Here is a 24425-nt window from a genome sequence, read left to right on the forward strand (position 1 = left end):
TTAAAAGCCCCTCCTGTTTTTGGAACCGCAGGAGCTTTCTAGTTTGCTGTTAGGTAGATTTTTGGTTCCTCTTTCCTGTCATGCTCTCTTTTTCTTCATGAATTCTTTTCTTTTTTCTGCCTTCTTGCTCATTCACCTGTATTTTTTCCAAAAATCTCTTCTCTTGCCGCTTGTCTCGCGATTCATGTATAGTTTAATCTGTTAGTGTTCTGATGTAAGTCCAGCAGTAGATAGGTTAAGCCTATTTTAACATACTGGAAACTGGTAATCTTCCAGTAGGTATTAATTTAGTTTTACTAAAGCCTGCTGGGACACAAGTAATGGGTTAGTGCATTTGTAAACAGGAATCGCTTGACAAGTGGCCCCCTTCATCCCCCCCTTCCTCGTCCTGATATGGCTCTGCGTAGTCGGCTGGACGTTAAGCAACAAATAAACAAACTAAACTAAAATGCAACTGTTTATGTGCAAAGTTGAATGACATTGTTGTTTATTACTTGTTACACAGTCCCTTATAAACTCTGTGAGTGCAATGTTACCATATACACGGGTGATTTTATTAAGTCCCAGTCACTCCATGATTTTGTTATACTTCATGTCTGTGCTGTCTGCAATGTGTTGCTCCTTTTTGGGGTTGCATTTTGTTAAATAATAGATCTATAAGGCCAACAAAAAAAATAGGTGTGGTTACGGTAACATAGCCACAAAAAATAGGGTAGGAAGGTAGGCAATTACTTCTTTTTTTTTTTTTTAAACTTTTTTTTTTTTTTCTAATGTGTACAAATTAAACCTACTTGACAGGGAAATAAGTGTGCGACTCGAGCGCTTTCGCTTTCATTGGGTTTTCTGCACTCGTTTTCTTTATTGTATTTTGTTGTTGTTGACAAATGTAATAAAAAGTTATAGGGTCGGCCCCTAAAAATAGGGTAGGTCGGGTTACTGTAACCACACCTATTTTTTTATTTTTTTTTTTTTAGGCCTAATCAAAAAACAAGAAAGGTAAGTTGTTAGGACGTTGTTTTTGACAAAAATATGTTACAATCACTATTTTTGTCAAAAACAACGTTCCAACAACTTGCCTTTCTTGATTTTTTATTCTGAATTTTTTAGTCTCTTTGGTTTTGGATTTAATAGATCTATAATCAGAGTTCAACCAAGTTTGGTTTCTAATTCTAAATTTTTCATTACTTTAAAAAAGATTGTGATCTGAATGATGGTACAGATCTGAGCAGTTAACAAAAGTAAATGCAGTAAATTTGAATGTTTTCAATAGACGATGTTTGGAAATAACTCTGTCAAGGTTTGTATGGGGTGTGCAAGAGTTACCCCCCGCTGGTTAGGGGGAAGAATTTACCCGATGCTCCCCAGCATGTCGTAAGAGGCGACAAACAGATTCTGTTTCTCCTTTTACCTCCCGCAGTGGGGCACTGCGGTTATGAAATTAAAGGCCCCTCCTGTTTTTGGAACCGCAGGAGCTTTCTAGTTTGCTGTTAGGTAGATTTTTGGTTCCTCTTTCCTGTCATGCTCTCTTTTTCTTCATGAATTCTTTTCTTTTTTCTGCCTTCTTGCTCATTCACCTGTATTTTTTCCAAAAATCTCTTCTCTTGCCGCTTGTCTCGCGATTCATGTATAGTTTAATCTGTTAGTGTTCTGATGTAAGTCCAGCAGTAGATAGGTTAAGCCTATTTTAACATACTGGAAACTGGTAATCTTCCAGTAGGTATTAATTTAGTTTTACTAAAGCCTGCTGGGACACAAGTAATGGGTTAGTGCATTTGTAAACAGGAATCGCTTGACAAGTGGCCCCCTTCATCCCCCCCTTCCTCGTCCTGATATGGCTCTGCGTAGTCGGCTGGACGTTAAGCAACAAATAAACAAACAAACAAACAAACTCATGTCAGCACAAGAAAGACGCCGCAGCGTTAGCCTTGCTGTGACGTCACTCAAGGAAGCCGATAAGGCCGCTGGGAAGTTTACAGTACAATGTAGACTACAGCTGGACATCTGTAATGCTGTACGCGTGATTGATTCTTGCACAAAGTAAAGTATTAGGATGGTAATATCTTCTCAAGACCCACGTTCACATTTTCTCTTCTTTGATCTGACCGACTGCAACCTTTACAAGTCATTTCTAAAGTGGTTCACATGCTGTTGCTACTCCTCCAGTCCACCCGGTTAAACCATAAAGTTGCTCAACCACAGACCCTCGTGTCCCTTGTCAGCAGACACTGTACACTTATGAAGAAGGTCCGCTTGAGGTGTCACACCAATTACCGTGTACGTGTGAGGTACTGAATTCAAGACAAAAGCCAACTCTGTCGATGGGAAAATCTAGGAAAGAGATGATGATAATACATCTTCAGTTACTCACTCAAGTAGATAGACGAGATAAGATAAAGGGAAGAGAGACGGAGACAAAGATGAAACAGTGGATCTAGTGTGGAAAATGGGGGAGGGGGGTTCGGCCGCAAAAAAATCAAAGATGAATTAGTGTCAAACTGTGTTTGTGATGGTTATCGTGTGTGTGTGTGTGTGTGTGTGTGATAACACGTATGTGTGTGTGTGTGTGTCTGTATATGTGTGATAACACGTCTGTGTGTGAGTGTGTTTGTGTGTGTGTGTTTGTGTTCCTCGACGCGTGACAATATCTGCCAATAAGTTGAACAAAAACAGGGTTCAAGTGGAACAAAAGAAGGAGGGGGACAGAAGACATGTTATGAACTCCGTTTTTTACTGCGAAATTTTGGCCTGGGAGAAGTCACCCCATCCTAAGTTTCTCTTCACCTACCCGTGAAGTATGCTTGAGGGCTTGACTAGACAACCCGATTGCGCCCATTACACAGCATAAAGAGAGCACCGTTCAACCCGGCCGATTCCGCGGCTGACATCACGCGTCCAAGGGAAGTAATTTTTCGAGCGGGCTGCATTGACTCGGCCAAGAATGCAAACTTTCTTTGATTAAAGACATTGTAGCATGTCTAAAGTCTTCGGACTTGTGTTATCAAGCTGTCAAAATAACCAAGTAACTTTTAAGTATAGTTTCAGTTACATGATAACTCATTCTAAGGAACAGATTTTGAGAGCCACAACCCGACAGCTGCCCTTTAAAGGCACAGTAAGCCTCCCGTAAACCATCACAGATACTGTCAGGCTTTTACACACAGTACAAACACCCTTCCATTTGAACGCTCACCAAACGGGAACATCCTAGGTGCCCTACGTAAAGAGCGAGCAATTTTCAAAGAATTTATTTTTGTGTGGTTTATCTTACCCCTGAGCCATCGTGAACCCGTGTGATCCAGTTTCCCTTTTTCACAATGCAGTCGTCAGTTTGTAATTTGAATGCGGCTCGCTGTGAGCTTATCTGCAATAGCACGTTATTATGTACCTCTGACTTTTCACGAAACAAACGAATGTGGTTCATAAGAACTCGAGTAATGGCTTTTGACTGTATAAACCGTCGTCTGCTACGAAAACCATACCTTGCGTGACCCTGCTTCCGGGCTTTTCTTTTTTCAAACTTTCAAAACTTCGAATTATACTGATCTTGTCTTGATGAAAAAATAATTCTTCTATGATTTAAGAATGTTTGTGGAACAAGCTGTCAATTTATTATTTAGATTTTAAAAGTTAGGTCTAGCGCCAAAACGCACAATCATTGCTCAACGGCTATCGCCAGTTGAAGGGAAGTAACTCATTTTTGACCTGAGTTCAGGATGGGTCCGATTAAGATGGTCTCAATCCGAAAAAATTAATTCTTTGAAAATTGATCGCTCTTTACGTAGGGCACCTAGGATGTTCCCGTTCGGTGAGTGTTCAAATGGAAGGGTGTTTGTACTGTGTGTAAAAGCCTGACAGTATCTGTGATGGTTTACGGGAGGCGTACTGTGCCTTTAAACACCAAATAAAGAAAGAAAGAACACTATGTTTTAGGAAGCTTTTTCCATATTGTTCTTGTTTCATTCTAAACATGACACAAATTGATGTGATAATTGTGTTGATTCAAATTTATCCGGTCCATGTGATACTAGCTCAATGTGCTAATTTTGCACAAATGTGACCCTCCACCACGGAATGAGTCGCATGTCACCTTTGCATGATTTTCATATTTTTACATTTTCCTAAAGAGTTTTTTATGCTCTATCCAGTGGTGAAACCCGTTTTAGAAAAGAGCAAAAACTGTTTGAGTTATAAGCCTGTGACTAAGGTGACCCTCACACTGTTACCAGACACTCCCCGGACTTATATTAAGCCTAAGCGCAGAACCGCGCGAGGTGACATGCGACTCATTTCGTGGTGGAGGGTCACAATTGGTTTTTGTTAAAAGCAGTGCTAACCCAAAGTTCAGGTTTTGGACCCAGTTTGCAATTCAATCGAAGACAATCCAGTAGGCAGAAAGAGTTTGAGGCTCGAGGACATAGACCCTTTTTGGTCTACAATAATTTATAAAGGACTTTAATTTTAATATTATTTTTATTTATTTATGATTAATTGGATTTTTTGTGTGGTGTTTTTTGGGTATATTTTTCTTTTATAGCTTATAAATATGGTTTTCAGAAACTTTTCTCTGTACCAAAATATGTGACAGCATTTGGGAAAAAGGGACACGCGTTCTTCTTCTCTTTTTCTGCGTTCCCATAGGGACACACTTTCTACAACACACTTTTGACTTTTGAGTGCTGAAAAACTCACTAGTAGATGAAAATGGGCTGATTTCTGACATTTTGAACTCAAACAGGGTCAGATCCATTTACACATTTACACAAAATTGAACAGCTTATTTTGCTCACAACTCTGTATCCCTGTAAACAGTTTATATAAATCCTGTACCTGGCGCCACCCCCCGCGGGTTAGGGGGAAAAATTTACCCGATGCTCCCCAGCATGTCGTAAGAGGCGACTAACAGATTCTGTTTCTCCTTTTACCCCTTTCCCCGTCGCGATATAACCTTGAACGGTTGAAAACAACGTTAAACACCAAATAAAGAAAGAAAGAAAGTCATGGAACCAACATTAAAAGTCTAAAGAGCATGGATAGTTGCGGAATTACTATACTTTGTTGAAAAGGATTCTTTATTTTCGAGTTTCTAGATCAGTTTTGACAGTTTTATGACATATTAAAACTGTTAAATAACAGTGAAAAAGGCATCTTATTTGATGAGTTTTAATGACTGTCAGTGTCTAATTTGTGCATTTTTCATACTTGCTTAATTTTGATGTTGGTTTGTCGGGTTTTTATTTATTATTTATTTTTTATACTTGACCTGATAAAAATATGGTATTGAACCATGTAAAAATATTATGATTATTTTGTGGTATATTTGTTTGTTTATTAGAATATAAACTCGAATAGAACATTTGAAAATTGGGCAAAATTTCTAATCAAAAAAAGAATCTAAAAATGATTCAACCTTGAATACATGTTGGCCCATAACAAATTGTGAGGTAAATATTACCATTGTTCAGTGAAGACAGATATGAGTGCCCATGTGCATTTTTGTGTCCGCTCTATATAATGCCGTTTGATTTCTTTTGAAAATATGCATTATTTGGACTGAGTTATTTTTGAACATTTTCTTTTAACATTTTCTCATTTCTGTGGATTGTGATGGTTAAAACTATGAAAAGTGATGACACCATTATGTTTATGTCTGTACAAAACTTGGCAAAAATATATGATAATCAAGAATTGATTAGAAAAGAAGACTGCGTTGAATGTGTATTTTATTGTTGCGTTGTTTGCTGCTCTCAGAGTCCAGGGCCGGATCTGGGGGGGGGGGGGGGGGGGGGGGGGTTCCTGGGGTTCCGGAACCCCCCCCCCCCCCCCCCCTGGCCATCCAATGTACCTCTCAGAGAAAAAAAATGTGGACTTTGGACCCCTGCCTTCAGTTGGGAACCCCCCCCCCCCCCCCCCCCCCCCCTCAAACGAACTTGGTCCGGCCAGAGCAAAATAAACTTGTTGCTTTTTCATACTAACCGAGAGTAAATGTGGTGTGTTTGTGTGTGTGTGTGTGTGTGTGTGTGCGTGTGCGTGTGTGTTTACGTGTGTGTGTGTGTGTGTGTGTGTGTGTGTTTCTTTACGTGTGTGTGTGTGTGTTTGTGTTCATGCTTGAGTGTTATTGTGTATGTGTGTGTGTTCATTCCTAACCCAGCGCACACACAAAGTCAAAGGTACAAACATACCTGTAATTAACACTCTCTTTCTCACACACACACACAGACATACGCGTATTTCTCGTGAAGAAAATATAAAGCCAACACCCCTACAATAAAAAATAATAAAATCCTTTTTTAGCCAAGCCACAAACGATATGATTTTAACAAAGATTTTGAAATACTGTAGTCAAATAATTATGTTGTCAATTGCTCTTCTGTTTTTTGTGCTGATCAATTGGAGAAATTGAATTTGTTGCAGAGAAAGCTAATTATTCTTACCTAGAGTTTTTCTTCTTTGTGCGACAGCTGCTGCTGTGTGCGTCATCAAATTCAGTAATGATACCTGCGGAGAGAAAAAGGGATCAAACGATTAAAGCTGGATCAGTTCAGATTAATTTTCACAGAGAGCAAATTTTATGAGTGAAAAAATCAACCTCAACACACAATTTCAGCGCAAAAACGAAAATGCGTATATTGAGAGTTAGAGGGAGACAGACAGACAGGAGGGGGGGGGGGGGGGGTAAGAGGGAGAGGGAGGGGGCCGGGAGACAGACAGACAGGAGGAGGGGGGAGGGAGGGAGGGGTGGGAGGGAGTAGGTATTACCTACGTACTGTACTCAATGTCTTTGAATAAGAAGCGACCAGGGTTGAGGGGCACGAGAAAGTTACCACCCAAACGGGAGCTACCCGCTGTGTCGGATTGGTTGAAACTGAGATGTGTCGTGATTTCAACGAATCAGAACACGCGGTTTGCTCTCTCTCTCGTTTGGGTGGCACCCACTTTCGGGTTCGTCTACCTCAGGCCAGAAGGTTTAAAAGGTTACCAATATTTTGTTGTGAGTTTTTCTGTTTTTGTTCAATGCTTGTGTTTTTGTATAGTCTCATTGTTCACAACACAAGATTCTAGTCGTGATTTAGAAGAAATAAAACGGATTAAAATATATATAATCTGACTAGTGTAGGGGAAGGGCTCCTAATATGGACCACTTTTTGTTTCATGCTGATAACTAGCTTGTTTTCTTGCGAAGAAGTTTCATTTTGTGTTTGGTAGTCCTTCTCTCTTAGGTTAACCGTTAGGCCTAATTAGAGTGACATAGCTGTGATAGATATTCAGCAAAAATTAAATACAGAAAAAAAATCACAAATGGTCCATATTAGGAGCCTGGGCGCCTAATATGGACCAGAGAAGCGGCCTTCGCGAATCACTGTAAAAAGCCCCATATACTTCAAAATAACATGATACAACTTAGTGTACAAGTCAGACTAATCAAAATATCGTTTAGATTTATCTGTTTCGGGTTGATGAGAGCATTATTTGAAGCACACCAGGAAACTAAAGAAGCTTATCAAAAACAGAGTGAAAATAAGTGAAATTATCAGCTTCCACGAAAAGAAGATATTTTGTTATATTTTTTTGTAAATCTCGAGGGCTAGTTATAGGTTATTTCCAGCAAGCTTCTTAATAAATTAATGAAAATAGCCTTTAGCTTTTATTTTCTTCGATTTGTTGAAGGTGGTCCATATTAGGGGACTCGCACATACTTTGAGATTTTGCTATTATTTTTTGTTTGCAGTTGAAACTCGGGGTCAACACTGCTAAAATGTAACACATACAGTCTTAGCTGTCATATATAGCAATTTTTGTGTGATAAAAGCTTTGGCTGTGGACAGAAACGAGTCCGTTTTAGGCGGCAAATTTAGAGTGAACGCTGCCAAAAGTGAAAAAAAGAGAAAAAGCTTAACGGTTTTGAGATTTGTGTTTCTGCAACTGTTTTGACATGTGCAAGTTATCCAGAGAGGGTGAATACAGCGAATAAAACTTTTTTGAGCGCTCTAGCGCCGTTAGTTTGTCAGAACAGGAGGTGGCCCCATATTAGGAGCCGGTCCATATTAGGAACCCTTCCCCTACACACCCAAGCTTCGTGAATAAAGGTTTCACTAGCTGTTAAGGGATTCTAAATTGCTTACTGCACATTTTTACGACGACAGATTTGTTCCCTGGCTGGCGCTGTGTAAAGGCGGGTACAGCTCATACACTGGCAGTTTTACTACAGCTAGGAACCTAGTATTTGGCACACACCGTATGCACCACAATTCCAAGCTACTCACCAAATGTCAGCGCAATTGAACCCAGAGTACCAGAGATACAAGTCTAATAAAAAGACAGACAAACAGACAGACAGAGCGGCGTAAAAAAGCCACATACCCGTGCTATCTAAGTGCACAACAAATTGAGCTTCATCACGTAGATATATATATATGACGGTAACATATGACGGTAACTACGGTAACATATATGACGGTAACTACGGTAACATATATGACGGTAACTACGGTAACATTGATATATGACGGTAACGTTTAGGACTGGACTTGTGATCGTAAGGTCGCAGGTTCGAATCCAGGTCGGGATGGACACGGGTCAACTTTATATGCAGACCCACAGAGGGTAGCCATGTCCCACCCCCGGGTCACCACAGTGGCAAGTAAAAGACTTAGGTCATTCTGCCATAAGTGCTGATGGCTGATACCACCTAAACACGCATACACTTGTGTATCTCATCAAAAGCCGCGAGGGCGTAAAACTCGAATTATCATATAACCCGTATCATGCGAAAGATTTAGCCTGTAGGATATTAAAATTCTATCTTTTTTTGTGACGGGTGCCTACATTTCACCTCACGACACCCGATCACGAGGAATAACCGGTAACGTATATGACGGTTAAGAACCCCTACTTTTAAATTTTCATTTTCGCTAGACGCAGACGCACTTTAGAATTAAAAAAACAAGAGGCGAAGCCTTCAAGGCTCACGTAAGAAATCGACAAACAGTAACACAAACTCAATCACTCCGTCACACATACACACACACACACACACACACACACACACACACACACACACACACACACACACACACACACACACACACACACACACACACACACAGTAAGCATAGGTGAAACTATGCAAGAAAGCGAGACCCTGGATCTGCCAAGAAGTCTCGGCCCGCTCACAATAACAATGACCGAGACTTTCAGTAATTCCTTTGCGTGACGTCTAACCCTCTTACGTCATAATGTGACGTCTTCAAATAGTTTCTATCACACACGTCGAACACTTTTGACCGAGACTGACGTAATCCATAGACTCGGAAATGTTAAAGTTTCTACCACAGACAATGAGACATACACACATACATACATACGCACGCACGCACGCACGCACGCACGCACAGACAGACAAAGTTTATCATCGCATAGGCTACACTTACGTGAGCCAAAAACCACACACACATGCACACACACACACACACACACACACACACACACACACACACACACACACACACACACACACACACACACACACAACAAAAACCAACATACAACCCTGTTCATAAATGTTAAGATTAGTTTCAAGTTTGTTTGTTTTTATATTGGAGATCCAACAAAATGTAACCCCTAGATATTTTTGAAAGAAGGTATTGCTTTCACAACTGTTTCCCTGAACATTCACTCTAATCCTGGTGTTGACTCTCAGGGTCTTCCCAGTGCCACAGATATGACTGCAACACTGAAAATGAAGCACTGATGGTCGTGTCATTTTCTTCTTCTTCTTTGACAGCGTTCCAGAATTTTCTGGTGACGTGTGAGCTCGTTTGCCCATTTGGGTTTCCCACACTATACTCTGAGAGCATAGTCAGCTTCATTCCGCTTTCGTTGAGTAGGCATGCTGGGTATTTCCGTGTTTCCATAACCCACCGAACTCCGACATGGATTACAGGATCTTTTCCGTGCGCACTTGGTCTTGTGCTTGTGTGTACACACGAAGGGGGATAAGACACTAGCAGGTCTGCACATAAGTTGACCTGGGAGATCGGAAAAATCTCCACTCTTAACCCACCAGGCGGCAGCGACCGGGATTCGAACTCACGACCTCCCGATTAGGAGGCCGACCTCTTACCACCACGCCACTGTGCCCGTCGTCGTGTCATTTAAAATCATGGTGCATGTGATCAGGAAAAAAAACCCACCCTTATCTATATTTTCTCATGAATTCATGTTCGTAAAAACGAAACCCGCGGACAGTAGCTAATGTATATCGTCGCTTTAATTCACAAAAATCGTATCAGTCTAAATTTTTGAGGTTTGGGAACTAAAACAAAAGTTAGCGCCCTTGTTTGTTTTTGCATGTGGTGAGAAAAGCTCGTTTATCCCACATACGTGAGAGAGACACCCGTGAGATAATAATCGTTCAAATCACACGTGTGTATATCATGTAAATGAGGTCATGTCAAGCAAGTCTTGCAGGGACCTGTTTTTCCACTGCTTATGATGCCAAAGTCACCGAGACAAACGTCATTATAGAAAAACAAATTGCGCTCGCTAATCAGAGATCTGTAGCTAATTACCCTCGATGATTATTTAGAACTAACACGTCACGCAACACTTTCAGAGTGACGTTTCTTTGCTTTGACGTAATAGATTGCACGAAGCTTTAGAAGAGATCGAGGTTCCAAAACAAGCGTCTTCAATTTAGCTGCCTCGACTACAGGACATTTTCAGTGAAATACACGTAAGTACAGTATGTAGGATAAACAGAATACTACATGGCTTGCTGTGTCGTATCAGATTTACAGTCGTTGCTTTTTCAAATAGTGAACAGCTCGCTTTCGCTCGCAGTTCAATATTTAAAAAAACAACTCGTGTAAATATGGTACGACACAGCAAGCCATGTAGTATTCTCTATATATATCTCCTGCTGCTTTTTAGATAGAGAAAAAAGCTCTAGAGAAGAAAACTCGTTTCTTAGTTTGTTTCAAGGGAGCGCCAAAAAACCACACGCTCGGATGAAACTTACGAGGTTTTCGTGTCACATTTAGACGGAAACTATGACTTTACATGAAAAATACAGGTTGCTTCTGTTGTGTTTTTAGCCTGCTAAAAAAAGTTTCTCAGAAATATGAAAAATGGCTACTGAAGATTAGGTGACAAACGGAACTCGTATATATATTCTAACTAGATGATTACTCGCTTCGCCGGGTACCGGCTTCGCCGGGAAGAAGTAGAGCCGAATACCAGGCTGCGCCTGGGACCCGGCTTTGCCGGGTGTACGCCGGCTTCGCCGGCGCACGAAGGAAGGGAGATCTAAAAATAGTAACGTGCAGTGACCTTCTAAAAATAGTAACGTAGTAACGGGAATATGGATTGACGCTACACGAAGGAAGGGAGATCTAAAAAAAGTAACGTGCAGTGACCTTCTAAAAATAGTAACGTAGTAACGGGAATATGGATTGACGCCACACGAAGGAAGGGAGATAAACGCGCAAAACAAAACACAGGAGAAGATAAGGAAGAGTTACTGGGAATGGATATAGTGGATCTACAGAAAAACCAAAATCGGTTCAGCGCTGCGCGCTGAGAGCACGTGTTGAAATATATCATCGATGAGGTTGTGTCCGTGGTGTAGCTGAATACGGTCTCCAAATTTGAAAAAGATCGACCGAGAACTTTGGCCGTGCATCGCGGACAGACACACAGACACACAGACAGACAGACACTAGTCGTATATATATATATATATATATATATATATATATAGATTCTGGATGATTATTTGGATGAAACGATCCTATTTTGGATGAAAAGCTCCTGTCTCTCCACATTTTCCCAGTTGTATCAGAATATCATTAACAACTGACAAATTTAGACTGCTATTGCACTGTTCCAGAGAAACTATAAAGCCGCCATGACTAAATTAAAGCTATATTTGATGCGGTGAATTTTAAAGCAGTTTTTTTCTCTCGATTTTCTCAAAACAGCAAAAACGTTTGTATAAGCTGGAGGGCCCATTGACAACGAAATACTGATATGTTCGTTTCTTATTAACAACAAGCGACTTTATAATGATATACCCAAAAACAATTACATGTACTCCGACAAGGGAATCAACCGCTTTAAATCGCTCTTTGACTCAATGCATTCTGATTGCCTACCCTGGATTTTTTGGGATACAAAAACAACAACTTTTGTAAAGCTTTGGGCGGATTGTTTTGGCTTGATTGCTATATTTGCTGACTACATTTTCCCCCGGCAGTCAGGGGGTAAAGATTTTCTCTTCTGTGTTTAATTTTTATTGCAAGTTATTCTTATAACACTCTTTCAAAGTATGGTAATTGTTTTAAAAAGACGCTCTCCGTCTCAATCATTTTTTTGCTGGTGTGTGTGTGTGTGTTGGGGGGGGGGTCAAATTTCATTCTATTTCTTTGATTTCTATGGGGTTTCACTGATCACACACTGTGACTCACTGGGGCACTCAGTTACCTCACAGCCTTTACACTGTGACGTCAGTGTAACACCCTCCACCCCCCCCCCCCTCCTCATCCCCCTTCTCAGTTGCCCTCCCCGCAACGTGCGAAAAAAAGAATAAGAAATAATAAAACAAGAAATGTCTGGGTTTTTTTTTCTCGTAATATATCCCTGCTTGCTGATTCAAAGTAACAGCAAGATAATTCTACAGCTTTCGAGCCCTGCATGGTATCGCAGACTGGTAAGCTTAGTTAGACTTTTTTTTAAACCTCCCTTGCTTGATACGTCACGTAACAGCAAGATATTTGTTATGAATCCGCCGACGCTGGCAGCCCTGCTTGGTAGATCCTAGAATGGTGGTAAGATATTCTGTATAATCCATCTCTGCTTGATACCAAAGGATAACCAACAAGGCGAGATTAAAAACATTCTACGTTGTTGTTTAAAGAAACCAGCTGTCACATGCGAGGAGGAAGAATAAAAAGGCAGAGAAAACGAAGAGTTGGTGCAAGCTTCAAGTAGTCCGACAACTCCTTCACGTCGACCTCTTCTCTCGCACATCATGAAGTCCGTCGCGGTTCTCTTCCCTTCCCTGCTTCTCCTGTCGGGAGTGATGGGTAAGATGTTTTTACTCATCTGAGAAAAAATTATCTGACAAAAAAAATCATCATCATCATCATCATCATCATCATCATCATCATCATCATCATCATCATCATCATCATCATCATCATCATCATCATAAGCTTTAGAGTAAGAAGACTAATCCGTCGCGATAGTAACCTTCGTGGTTGAAAACGACGTTAAACACCAAATAAAGAAAGAAAGAAAGAAGACTAATAACACCAGTGAAGGATGGTAGGGTTTATGTTCTTTAAAATGAAATCTGAAACAAGAAGACTGCTAGCGGTAGCAGGAGTGTTTCAAGGATTTATGATCTTGGAAATCTGAAACAGGAAGACTAATAACGGTATAATTTATATTCTTTGGCATTATTTGGAAGTTTCGGAAATTTTCCAAAGTTCCTGAAAAATTCAATGCTATATGTTGAAAGGGTTGTTTCCCTTATGCTAGATATGCCTTCAAACGTTAAGTTTCTTTTTCTATCTCGAAATGTTATCCGCGTTGTCACACCAACTTGCAGGTATTCTCGTACAATCTTCATTCTAGCATGTAAATTGGTTATTCCAACGTGGGATATAGAGAATACCACATGGCTTGTTGTATCGTACCAGATTTACACGAGTTTTTTTTTTTTAAATTATTAAACTGCGAGCGAATGCGAGCTGTTCACTATTTGAAAAGCAATGAGTGTAAATCTGGTACGACACAGCAAGCCACGCAGGGCCGGAGTCTGGGGGGGGGGGGGGGTGGGGTTCGTAGGTTCCGGACCCCCCCCCCCCCCCTGGCCATCCGATGTACCTCTCGGAGAAAAGAAAAAAAAATGTCAGACTTATTTACCAGGCATATATGTCTTTGGGATTATTCCACTGAACCACTATGGTAAATAAATATATCTGAAGTATTTTGTTACTGTTGAAAATGTGTACTTTTGATTCCCATTTGCAAGGAAAGACCAAAAAATGACCTCACAAATGCAACATTTTCTCGGCTTCTGGGAGGCGTGGCCCCCCAGACCCCCCAGCGGGGCGTTGCCCCTGCACCCCACTGGGGCCTCGGCGGCCCCTGGACCCCTTCCTTCAGTTGCAACCTCCCCCCCCCCCCCCTCAAACGAACTTGGTTCGGCCCTGGGCACGTAGTATTCTGTTTATCCCACATACTGTGCTTACGTGTAGTTTATTTTTTAAAACGTCCCGCAGTCGAGAAGACGCTTCTTTTGGAACCTCGATCTCTTCCATTGCCTCGTGCAATCTCTTACATCAAAGCAAAGAAACGTCACTCTGGAAAGTGTAGCGTGACGTGTAGTTCTAAAAATTCATCGAGGGGAATTAGCGAGCGCCTTTTTTTTTCTCTCCATAATGACGTTTGTCTCGGTGACTTTGGCAGTGAAAAGGCAGGTCCCTGCCAGACTTGCTTGACATGACCTCATTTACATGATATATACACGTGTGGTTTGAACGATATTGTTATGTAATGAGTGGTCTCTCTCAGGTATGTAGGATAAATTGTCGTACAATCCTCATTATGCATGTAAATATAATCGGTCATTCGAACTGTTGTAGATGTGACAAACCATGGACCATTGAAAACACCCTCATCAAGTGTGTGTACGTTAAAGCAATTCAGTCGCGACAAACATTAAAGCAATTCAGTCGCGACAAACATTAAAGCAATTCAGTCGCGACAAACATTAAAGCAATTCAGTCGCGACAAACATTAAAGCAATTCAGTCGCGACAAACATTAAAGCAATTCAGTCGCGACAAACATTGAAGCAATTCAGTCGCGACAAACATTAAAGCAATTCAGTCGCGACAAACATTAAAGCAATTCAGTCGCGACAAACATTAAAGCAATTCAGTCGCGACAAACATTAAAGCAATTCAGTCGCGACAAACATTGAAGCAATTCAGTCGCGACAAACATTAAAGCAATTCAGTCGCGACAAACATTAAAGCAATTCAGTCGCAACAAACATTAAAGCAATTCAGTTGCGACAAACATTAAAGCAATTCAGTCGCGACAAACATTAAAGCAATTCAGTCGCAACAAACATTAAAGCAATTCAGTCGCGACAAACATTAAAGCAATTCAGTCGCGACAAACATTAAAGCAATTCAGTCGCAACAAACATTAAAGCAATTCAGTCGCGACAAACATTAAAGCAATTCAGTCGCGACAAACACTATCAGTGCAGATACAAGATTTTTAAAGGAGATAAAGATTTTTAACCAGACTTGAGGTAACACACGTGAAAAGATATGAGCTTTCTAAAAACTCGCGGGTTTTTTTGTAACACCTTAATGTGAATACTGTGGTACCTCCTTTGACGGCCCCTTTAGTTTACGGCTCCCTCAGTATTACGACCCATTTTTCTCTGACGGATTATTTTACCTTCTATTTCTTAGTATTTCTTACCTCTATATTACGTCCTCCCTCTCTGTTGCGACATACGACCGACCATCAGTAGACCTATAACGACTTTTTGTCCACAATAATCATGAGTTTGGTTTACTTAACTTCATCTCCAGTCGAGTCAGTACGCAAAACAATGGGGGCCACCGTGTAAATAAAGAACGGAAAGAAAATAGAGTCGGTCCCGCACAGCCACATATGTTGAATGGACGTTAAAAACCTACAACCAACAACCGTTCTTTTTCCCCCTTTCTTTATTCATTCGTTTGACCTTCATCAATATGTGTTTTGTTTGATTCTGATTTTTTGCTTTAACAAAAAATAATTCCACATGGTTCTGTATTTATTTTTATCCAAAAAATGTTTTATGTTTAAACAAGATTGTGTGCATTTATTGTTTTATTTGTATTTATTAATTTACTCATCAATACATTTATACAAATTCTATTATTTGCTCGCCAAAGGTTCATGTCTTTCTCTCAATTATCATTATTTATTCTGTCTTCATCCATCCATCCATCCATCCTTTCTTTTCTTTCTCTTTTGATTTGTTGAATCATTTATCTATTCATTCATTCATACATTGATTCTTTCCATGATGTGTTCATTCATACATTCATTCATTCATTTATTCATTCATTTTTATTTATTCTTTTTTCTATGGTTTGAACAACATTTTGTTCAGTTTTAAAGCCCCACTCCGCCTCACATGAGGCTTTCAGAACAATGGAATCTTTCACAAAATAAGCAATTCTAACCTTATGGAACACACTTGCAATAGCATTTAACAGCATTATATGACTCAGTTCGCTTCAATGGAAATTTAGCATGCGTAAACCACACACCAGTTCTCATGGTTTATTTAACCCCAGAGCCGTCCTGGCCCCGTGTGACCCACTTTCCTTTTTTCTTTTCTTTTTTTACAAACGTGATGAATTTAATTCTCAGTTTATGGTTTCAATGCAAGCTTGCAATAGTGTCTTATTGTGTACCTCTGACTCAAAAATACAACAAATGACTGATAGTGAAACAAACCGAGTGGCGGCGTCTTCAAAGAAACTAGCAGTTATGGGAAAAATCGTCTGCTTTGGCAATGATAAGATACAGCTCATTTGATGTAATAATATCCTTGTCACGGAAGTACGTGTGTATACGCGCAATACGCAAGCTACACAGACACAGCAACTAACAGTATCAAATGGTTGAAATCTCAGTCGACCAGCATCTATAAAAAAAAATATATAAAAAAAATATATAAAAAAAAGCCAAAGTTCTTTCGTTTTTGGTAGCCCACTTCCACGTCATTAATTTAAAAGAGCTGCAAGTTTCATGTGCTGGTCGACCCATTCACCCTGTTTGCTTCATTGACACGTACACATCCGGGCTCCCTACTTTCAAACTTTTAAACCTTCGAACTGACTTTGTTTTGATGATAAAAGAATTATTTCGTGTTTAAACAATGTTAGATTTTAAAAGTTAGGGCTAGTGCCAGAACGAGGCTTCCGGTTTGTCTGGATAGAAATCCGTCTGTCCACGCGAAAAATGCTCGCGCTTTATGTAGGGTACCAAGGGTGTTCTCCAGCAGTAAGTGTTTAAACGAAAGGGTGTTTTTACTGTGTGTAAAAAGCCTGACAGTGTCCGTGGCCAGAAACTGATGGTTTACGGGAGGCGGAGGGAGCCTTTAAACATGATCAAATAACAAAAGGAAAGCTAATAGGGAAACGAACTCAAGCATTGGTATTCTTTCTGTACTTTACAAGTCAGACAACAAATCCACATTTATTTTGCGTCCAAGGCAATCATCCGAATGCGGTGTGATGTGTGATACAACAACGGACACGTGTGCATGTACATTCATTTTCCTCTTTTTTGTTTTTTTGTTATTGGGGGGGGGGGGGGGGGGGATGATTTTCTTCTTCATTTATTTTTCTTTCTACGGAACATGCTTCCGTGCGGAATGAAAGTGGTGTGTGCAATCATTCATTCTTTCTTTCAATACTTTTTTAATTCATTTATTTTTTTGATCTTTTCTGACACACCAGACAACGCTTCCATCATTTTCATACAGAGGCATGCTTCCATGCGGAATGAATAAGAATAAGAATAAGAATACTTTATTATCTCATAGAGAAATTCAGGCGTGGTACATAACAATAATACAAACAAGACATTGATTTTACATAAGACATATATCACTATATAACAGGGCAGGTTATAAACACACCTCCCACATACCTCTCTGAACATTCCTTGCATTGTGCTTACGCATTCAGACATGAACACATCCATGTCTCACTTACACATCGCACACATGGACATTCTTATACGCTCAACTTACCCATTCACACATGGACATTCGACCACGCTCCACTTACACATTCTTATACGCTCCACTTACACATTCACACATGGGCATTCTTATATGCTCCACTTACACATTCCCACATGGACATTCGACTACGCCCACTTACACATTCCCACATGGACATCTTTAAAGCACTGCGCTTACATATTCTGCGGTGTGCGATGTAGCAACGGAGATATGTACATGTACATGTAGATTCATTTATTCTTTCTTTCAATAATTTGTTTTATACATTTTTGTTCTGTCTTTTTTCACAGGTCAGCCAACCACGCCCCCACCATTTTGCAACGGAGGCATGCTTCCGTGCGGATTGAATGCGGTGTGCGATGCGGCAACGGACATGTGCGTGTGCAATCCAAGCACGACTGGCACTCCGCGCGTGGCATGTGCTGCTTCTGGCAGATGTGAGAAAAACAACAGTGTCTGTCTGTCTGTCTGGCTGGCTGGCTTGCTGACAGTCTGTCTGCCTGTCTGTCTGTCTGCCTGCCTGCCTGTCTGTCTGTCTGATGTTGAGAAAGTGCAAGCTGCACTATACCACTTAATTCACATCAATCAACTCGCAATTTACCTCAATGCAATGCATTTTGTGTACATATGTATAATGTGTTTTCACTTTAGTTATCTGTTAAAATGTAGAATTTTAGTTTTCTATTTTCTATTTTTTATCTTGTATTTTTATTTCATTTTTGTAGTTAGTCCCTCTTTAGGGCGAGGGCTGGATGTAAAAAAGCAGACCACTGCTTAATCTACTACCCTCGTTAAATAAAGAATTGCAATTGTCATTGTCATTGTCATTGTCATTGTCATTGTCTGCCTGCCTGCCTGTCTGTCTGTCTGCCTGCCTGTCTGTCTGCCTGTCTGTCTGTTGTCTGTCTGTCTGCCTGTCTGTCTGTCTGTCCTGCCTGCCTCTCTGTCTGCCTGTCTGTCTGTCTGCCTGTCTGTCTGTCTGTCTGTCTGTCTGTCTGCCTCTCTGTCTGCCTGTCTGTCTGTCTGCCTGTCTGTCTGTCTGCCTGTCTGTATGTCTGTCTGCCTGTCTGCCTGTCTGCCTGCCTGTCTGTCTTCCTGTCTGTCTGTCTGTCTATCTGTTTGTCTGTCTGTCTATCTGTCTGTCTGTCTGCCTGTCTGTCTGCCTGTCTGTCTGCCTATCTGCCTGTCTGTCTGTCTGCCTGCCTGCCTGTCTGTCTGTATTTCAGTCTGTCTGCCTTCCTGCCTGCCTGTCTGCCTGTCTGTCTGTCTGTCTGTCTGTCTGTCTGTCTGCCTGTCTGTCTGTCTGTCTGCCTGTCTGTCTGTTGTCTGTCTTTTGCGCTAGTTGGTTGGCTGCCTGTAATTTTGTCTGTCAACACTCTGTATGTCTGTTGGCCTATGTCAGAGTGTCAGCATACATGGAATTCCTGCCAACAGGGTTTCTGTTGGTATGAGTTATCACCCCCTCCTTCGTACATTTCTAGAACATTGATCCTTAAATGATCAACTTCATTTTGATAGTTCATAGTGGTTAATCTCACACGAATTCACGAGTTGGTCTTGATAGCAAGGTTTATCATCTCCCACGAGGTTCCAGAATATTCTTAGAGTTTCTTGCTCTGAAGCGGCCCATAAATTTAAAAAGTTTGTGAGTCAATGTTAGAGTTTTAGGATGAACATAATTTGACCTTTTAACGCCAGAACAAAACTTAGCATTTGGTTCGTATGACACGAGTTTCCTCCCTTCCTTGAGAAAGTTCTAGATGATTAAGCAGCAGGCTTAACGTCAACAGTGTGTACACCCTTTGAGAATGATCAGCGATGATTCCATTAAATTCGAAATTGTTACTGTGCGCTTACATCTTACAACGCAATCCTTTCACTTGAAGTGTACGGCGAGACTATGGAAGCCCTTTCGTTCCTGGAAGATTCTTGCATATCAATAGGTGAAGGTTGCCTGATATGGACCACTTTTTGTTTCACGCTGATAATTAGCTTGCTTTCTTGCAAAGAAGTTTCGTTTTTATGTTTGGTAATCCTTCTCTCTTTAGTTAACAGTGTTAGGCCTACTTATAGCGAATTAGCTTTGATAGACATTCAGCAAAAATTAAATACAGAAAAGGTCACAACTGGTTCATATTAGGAGCCTGGGCGTTACTGTGTACCCATAACGGTACAGTCCAGAGACATCCTGCTTGCTGCCGCGCGAGCCGAGAAAATGTTCCCTCTTTATCTTCACTGCGCTGGCTGCAAAACCCCTCCGCGCGGAGGTGTTTTCAGACACATCAGGGTGGGTACAGTCGAACCTAGCCTTGCGGCCACCTTTCGCAAGCCACCACCTGTCCACAACGACTCATTTTGGTCGGTCCTTTAGGTCGTCGTTATAGACAGGTCGTCGTTATAGACAGGTCGTCGTTATAGACAGGTCGTCGTTATAGACAGGTCTGACTGTAGTGGCCAACGCTCTGATGTTGTTGGCTCACGTAAGTGTAGCCTATGCGATCGTAACTTTGTCTGTCTGTGCGTGCGTGCGTGCGTGCGTATGTGCGTGCGTGCGTGTGTATGTCTGTGGTAGAAACTCTAACATTTGAAGACGTCACATTACATTGACGTCACATTATGACGTAAGAGGGTTAGACGTCACGCGAAGGAAGTACTGAAAGTCTCGGTCATTATTATTTTGAGCGGGCCGAGACTAGTTGGCAGTCGTGTCCCTGTAAGTAGGCTACATGCAGACAGACAGATCTAGATCTAGTGTCTCGCTTTCTTGCACAGTTTCACCTATGCTCTTTCTCTGTGTGTGTGTGTGTGTGTGTGTGTGTGTGTGTGTGTGTGTGTGTGTGTGTGTGTGTGTGTGTGTGTGTGTATGTGTGACGGAGTGATTGAGTTTGTGTTACTGTTTGTCGATTTCTTACGTGAGCCTTGAAGGCTTCGCCTCTTGGTTTCTCTTTTCTTCTTCTCGTTTTCGTATATATATATATATAAAATATTCTTGCTGTCTTCGCTCCAGGCCTCTGTACGGCTCTGGCTGATCCGGTCTTCAAACTGTTCGACCCGTCGACCACCCCTGGCACAAGCATTAAGGTCAACCTTCCCTGCTCCGTCGAACTCACCAGAGGCTTCGCTGCGGGCGGTTGCTTCTTCGAAAGGATCTTAGCTCATCCCGATCCGAGAAGTGAGCTCAATTTGTTAGCTGTATGCGTGAGTGTATGTGTGTGTGTGCGTGCGTGCGTGTGTGTGTGTGCGTGTGTGTGTGTGTGTGTGTGTGTGTGTGTGTGTGTGTGTGTGTGTGTGTGTGTGTGAGTGTGTGTATGTGTGTATGTGTGTGTGTGTGTGTGTAAAACGTATATCTTGCTTTGATATGTTCATTCTGATTTCACGTGAATCGTATATCTGGTTTTGTTGTACATGCTGATTTCATTTTTATTTACATGCTGATTTTATGTGAATCGTATCTCTTGCTTTATGTGCATGCTGATTTCACGTGAATCGTATCTCTCGTTTTGTTGTACCTGCTGATTTCATGTTTTCAGCGGAGGGTAATCGCGTGTTTGTGAAGGAGGTGGAAGTGGTGTCGTCACTTCCTTCGGTCAGATTCACTGTCAATAACAATGGCGTGCAAACGGTAAGTTGTTTGCGCAACTCTTGGCTTGACAGATAACAATATCGTTCAATTCACACGTGGTGATATTATGTAAATGAGTTTGTGTCAACCTAGGGACCTGCTTTTCCACAGCTCATAATGCGAAAGTCCCCCAGACAAACGTCATTCTGGAAACACTCATAGGTAAATTGCCTATGTCCTTTTTACATTTAGTCAAGTTTTGACTAAATGTTTTAACATTAGAGGGGGAATCGAGACGAGGGTCGTGGTGTATGTGTGTGTGTGTGTGTCAGTCTGTCTGTCCGTGCGTGTGTGTGTCTGTGTGTGTGTGTAGAGCGATTCAGACCAAACTACTGGACCGATCTTTATGAAATTTGACATGAAAGTTCCTGGGTATGATATCCCCGGATATATTTTTCTTTTTTTCGATAAATACTTTTGGTGACGTCATATCCGGTTTTTTGTAAAAGTTGAGGCTGCACTGTCACACCCTCATTTTTCAATCAAATTGATTGAAATTTTGGCCAAGCAATCTTCGACGAAGGCCGGACTTCGGTATTGCATTTCAGCTTGGTGGCTTAAAAATTAATTAATGACTTTGGTCATTAAAAATCGGAAAATTGTAAAAAAAATATTGTTTTTATAAAACGATCCAACTTAACGTTCATCTTATTTTTCATCATTTTCTGATTCCAAAAACATATAAATATGTTATATTCGGATTAAAAACAAGCTCTGAAAATTAAAAAGATAAAAATTATGATTAAAATTAAATTTCCGAAATCGTTTTAAAAACTATTTCATCTTATTCCTTGTCGGTTCCTGATTCAAAAACATATAGATATGATATGTTTGGATTAAAAACACGCTCAGAAAGTTAAAATGAAGAGAGGTACAGAAAAGCGTCCTATGCAGCACAGCGCAACCACCCCCGCGCTTAACAGGCTCGTTAATTTCACTGCCTTTTCCACGAGCGGCGGACTACGGTCATTGTGAAAAAATGCAGTGCGTTCAGTTTCATTCTGTGAGTTCCACAGCTTGACTAAATGTAGTAATTTTGCCTTACGCGACTTTTTCTTTTATGCTGATAACTAGCTAGTTTTCTTGCGAAAAAGGTTCATTTTGTGTTTGATAGTCCTTCTCTCTTTTGTTAACCGTTAGGCCTTATTAAAGCGAATTAGCTTTGATAGGCATTCAGCAAAAATTGAATAAGTAAAATTCACAACTGGTCCACAACTGATGTCCATTAATCACGCACAAAAAAAAAGAGAGAAAAAAATGTATGTGAAAGAATAAAGCAGGAGTAGAGTGATAGGATAGGAATACGGAAACACGTTTCTTGGGATTTGACCCTTATAATTATAGGATATTCAATTGAACTGAAAGCAATATGTGAACAGAACAGAACCACTTCGGTCTGTTTGCAATCGCATGGAAGCAGGGAAGAGATGGTCGATCATCAGTAGCAGCAGCAGCTGCGGGATTACTATAGTTATCATTATTAAGTTTCAAATTTTGTTTAATTTAACCCCCCTCTGGGGTATGCAAACAAAACAAACAAGTTGAGTCATAGCCACAATTAGCTTATAGTTGACTCAAAATTAAATGAGTAAATTCATCGTAAATGCCTGTCCTTAACTGGGCGAAGTGGACTACCGTTTACTTCTACAGTGGCAGTCGACAAACACAAATAATCCACACAAAAATGAGACTTAATATCAGCGATCTAAAGAAAGACTTAGTTGAGCGACACCTTGCGGAAAATAGCGTATGCGACTGTGGTGATGGAACAGAAACTGCAACACACTTCTTACTAGAATGCCGTTTACACTTAGCTGCAAGAAACAACACAATCAACAAACTAACCAACAACTTCATACACACAGATATTCTACTTCATGGAAACCCCTCCTTGCAAACAAAAATTAACAAAAAAATCTTTTTAACAGTGCAAGAATTTATTGGACAGTCCGGCCGTTTCGAACAGATAAACATGTAAAGTGAAAACAAAATCGATACGTCTACTCGTCTCTCTCTCTCTCTCTCTCTCTCTCTCTCTCTCTCTCTCTCTCTCTCTCTCCCCCTCTCTCTCACTTTCACCCTCCCTCCCTCCCTCTCTCCCTCCCTATCTCTTACTCGCTAACACCATAAATATTATATATGTATTCTAAAACTGATTTTTTTTTTGATGTACAATTTTCATTCGTTCATGTTTGCTTGCTTTTCATTTAAACTGTACCCTCCCCAATCACATAATTCACCTCCCCCACCTTTTAAACGGAGACAGACAGTATTCCACAGATTTGAACAGGAAATTTTTTTCCACCGTACACTCGTTCATTAAACGTTCAGGCCGCTTTGGGTAAATCAGAATAAATGCTCTACAAGCCGGACAACAACTTTAACTTCTGCACATCTCCTACCCATCCCTCTTCTTTTATTCATCTTCTTTCCCTCCTTTCTTCCTTTACTGTCTTTCTTTATCATCATTATGCAACGTTCATTACGTTATTAATAGATTTGGTTTATTGAGACAAATTTTTCAGCCGTTACCGCCTTATGTTGTACTGTCATGCAGGAACACCACTATAAGCTTCTAGCTTGTTGCTGTTTCTGTGAACTTTGTATACATGTCATGATTGTAACCTTTGTTAAAATAAACTTATGTTTAAACCAAGTGGACTACGCGAAGTTGGCGTCAAGAAGCTTTAGCGCTGAGTTTTCGGTATGCAGACTTCGTGAAAAAGGGAGGAGTAGGAGCCCCTGAAACTGCAGACATATTTCACAACATCTGACCACTCTCCACGCCTCCGACGGGCTGCGCTCGGCACTAAAAAAAACCAACTCCGATGTGTGTGCTATGCGGCGAGCGCTGGATATGATACCAAGTTATTTCGAAAATATAATCATCGGAGCCACGAAACGCCACGGATGGCTTAATTGCTTATCACTGGAAGTATTCGCTAAGCACGTGTGTCTTCCTAATACCACG

At 40.8% G+C, this 24425-nt stretch overlaps 1 protein-coding gene across 1 annotated transcript; it reads left to right on the forward strand.

Annotated features, from left to right (window-relative positions):
* The first annotated feature begins 12924 nt into the window (after positions 1 to 12924).
* On the forward strand, positions 12925 to 21505 carry LOC138975326 (uncharacterized). The gene is made up of 4 exons (XM_070347981.1): positions 12925 to 13082; positions 18123 to 18269; positions 20840 to 21004; positions 21363 to 21505. Exons 1-4 carry the CDS (start codon positions 13028 to 13030, stop codon positions 21488 to 21490), a joined length of 495 nt encoding a protein of 164 aa, XP_070204082.1. The 5' UTR covers positions 12925 to 13027; the 3' UTR covers positions 21491 to 21505.
* Positions 21506 to 24425: the final 2920 nt, after the last annotated feature.

The sequence above is a fragment of the Littorina saxatilis genome, linkage group LG9 (assembly GCF_037325665.1).
Source record: "Littorina saxatilis isolate snail1 linkage group LG9, US_GU_Lsax_2.0, whole genome shotgun sequence".
NCBI lineage: Eukaryota > Metazoa > Mollusca > Gastropoda > Littorinimorpha > Littorinidae > Littorina > Littorina saxatilis.

Excerpts from the sequence above, each read along its gene's own strand:
- LOC138975326 (XM_070347981.1), top strand. The coding sequence starts at position 13,028 with ATGAAGTCCGTCGCGGTTCTCTTCCCTTCCCTGCTTCTCCTGTCGGGA. Across the intron at positions 13,083-18,122 it reads TCTCCTGTCGGGAGTGATGG|GTCAGCCAACCACGCCCCCA; the intron begins GTAAGATGTTTT and ends CTTTTTTCACAG. Across the intron at positions 18,270-20,839 it reads ATGTGCTGCTTCTGGCAGAT|GCCTCTGTACGGCTCTGGCT; the intron begins GTGAGAAAAACA and ends TCTTCGCTCCAG.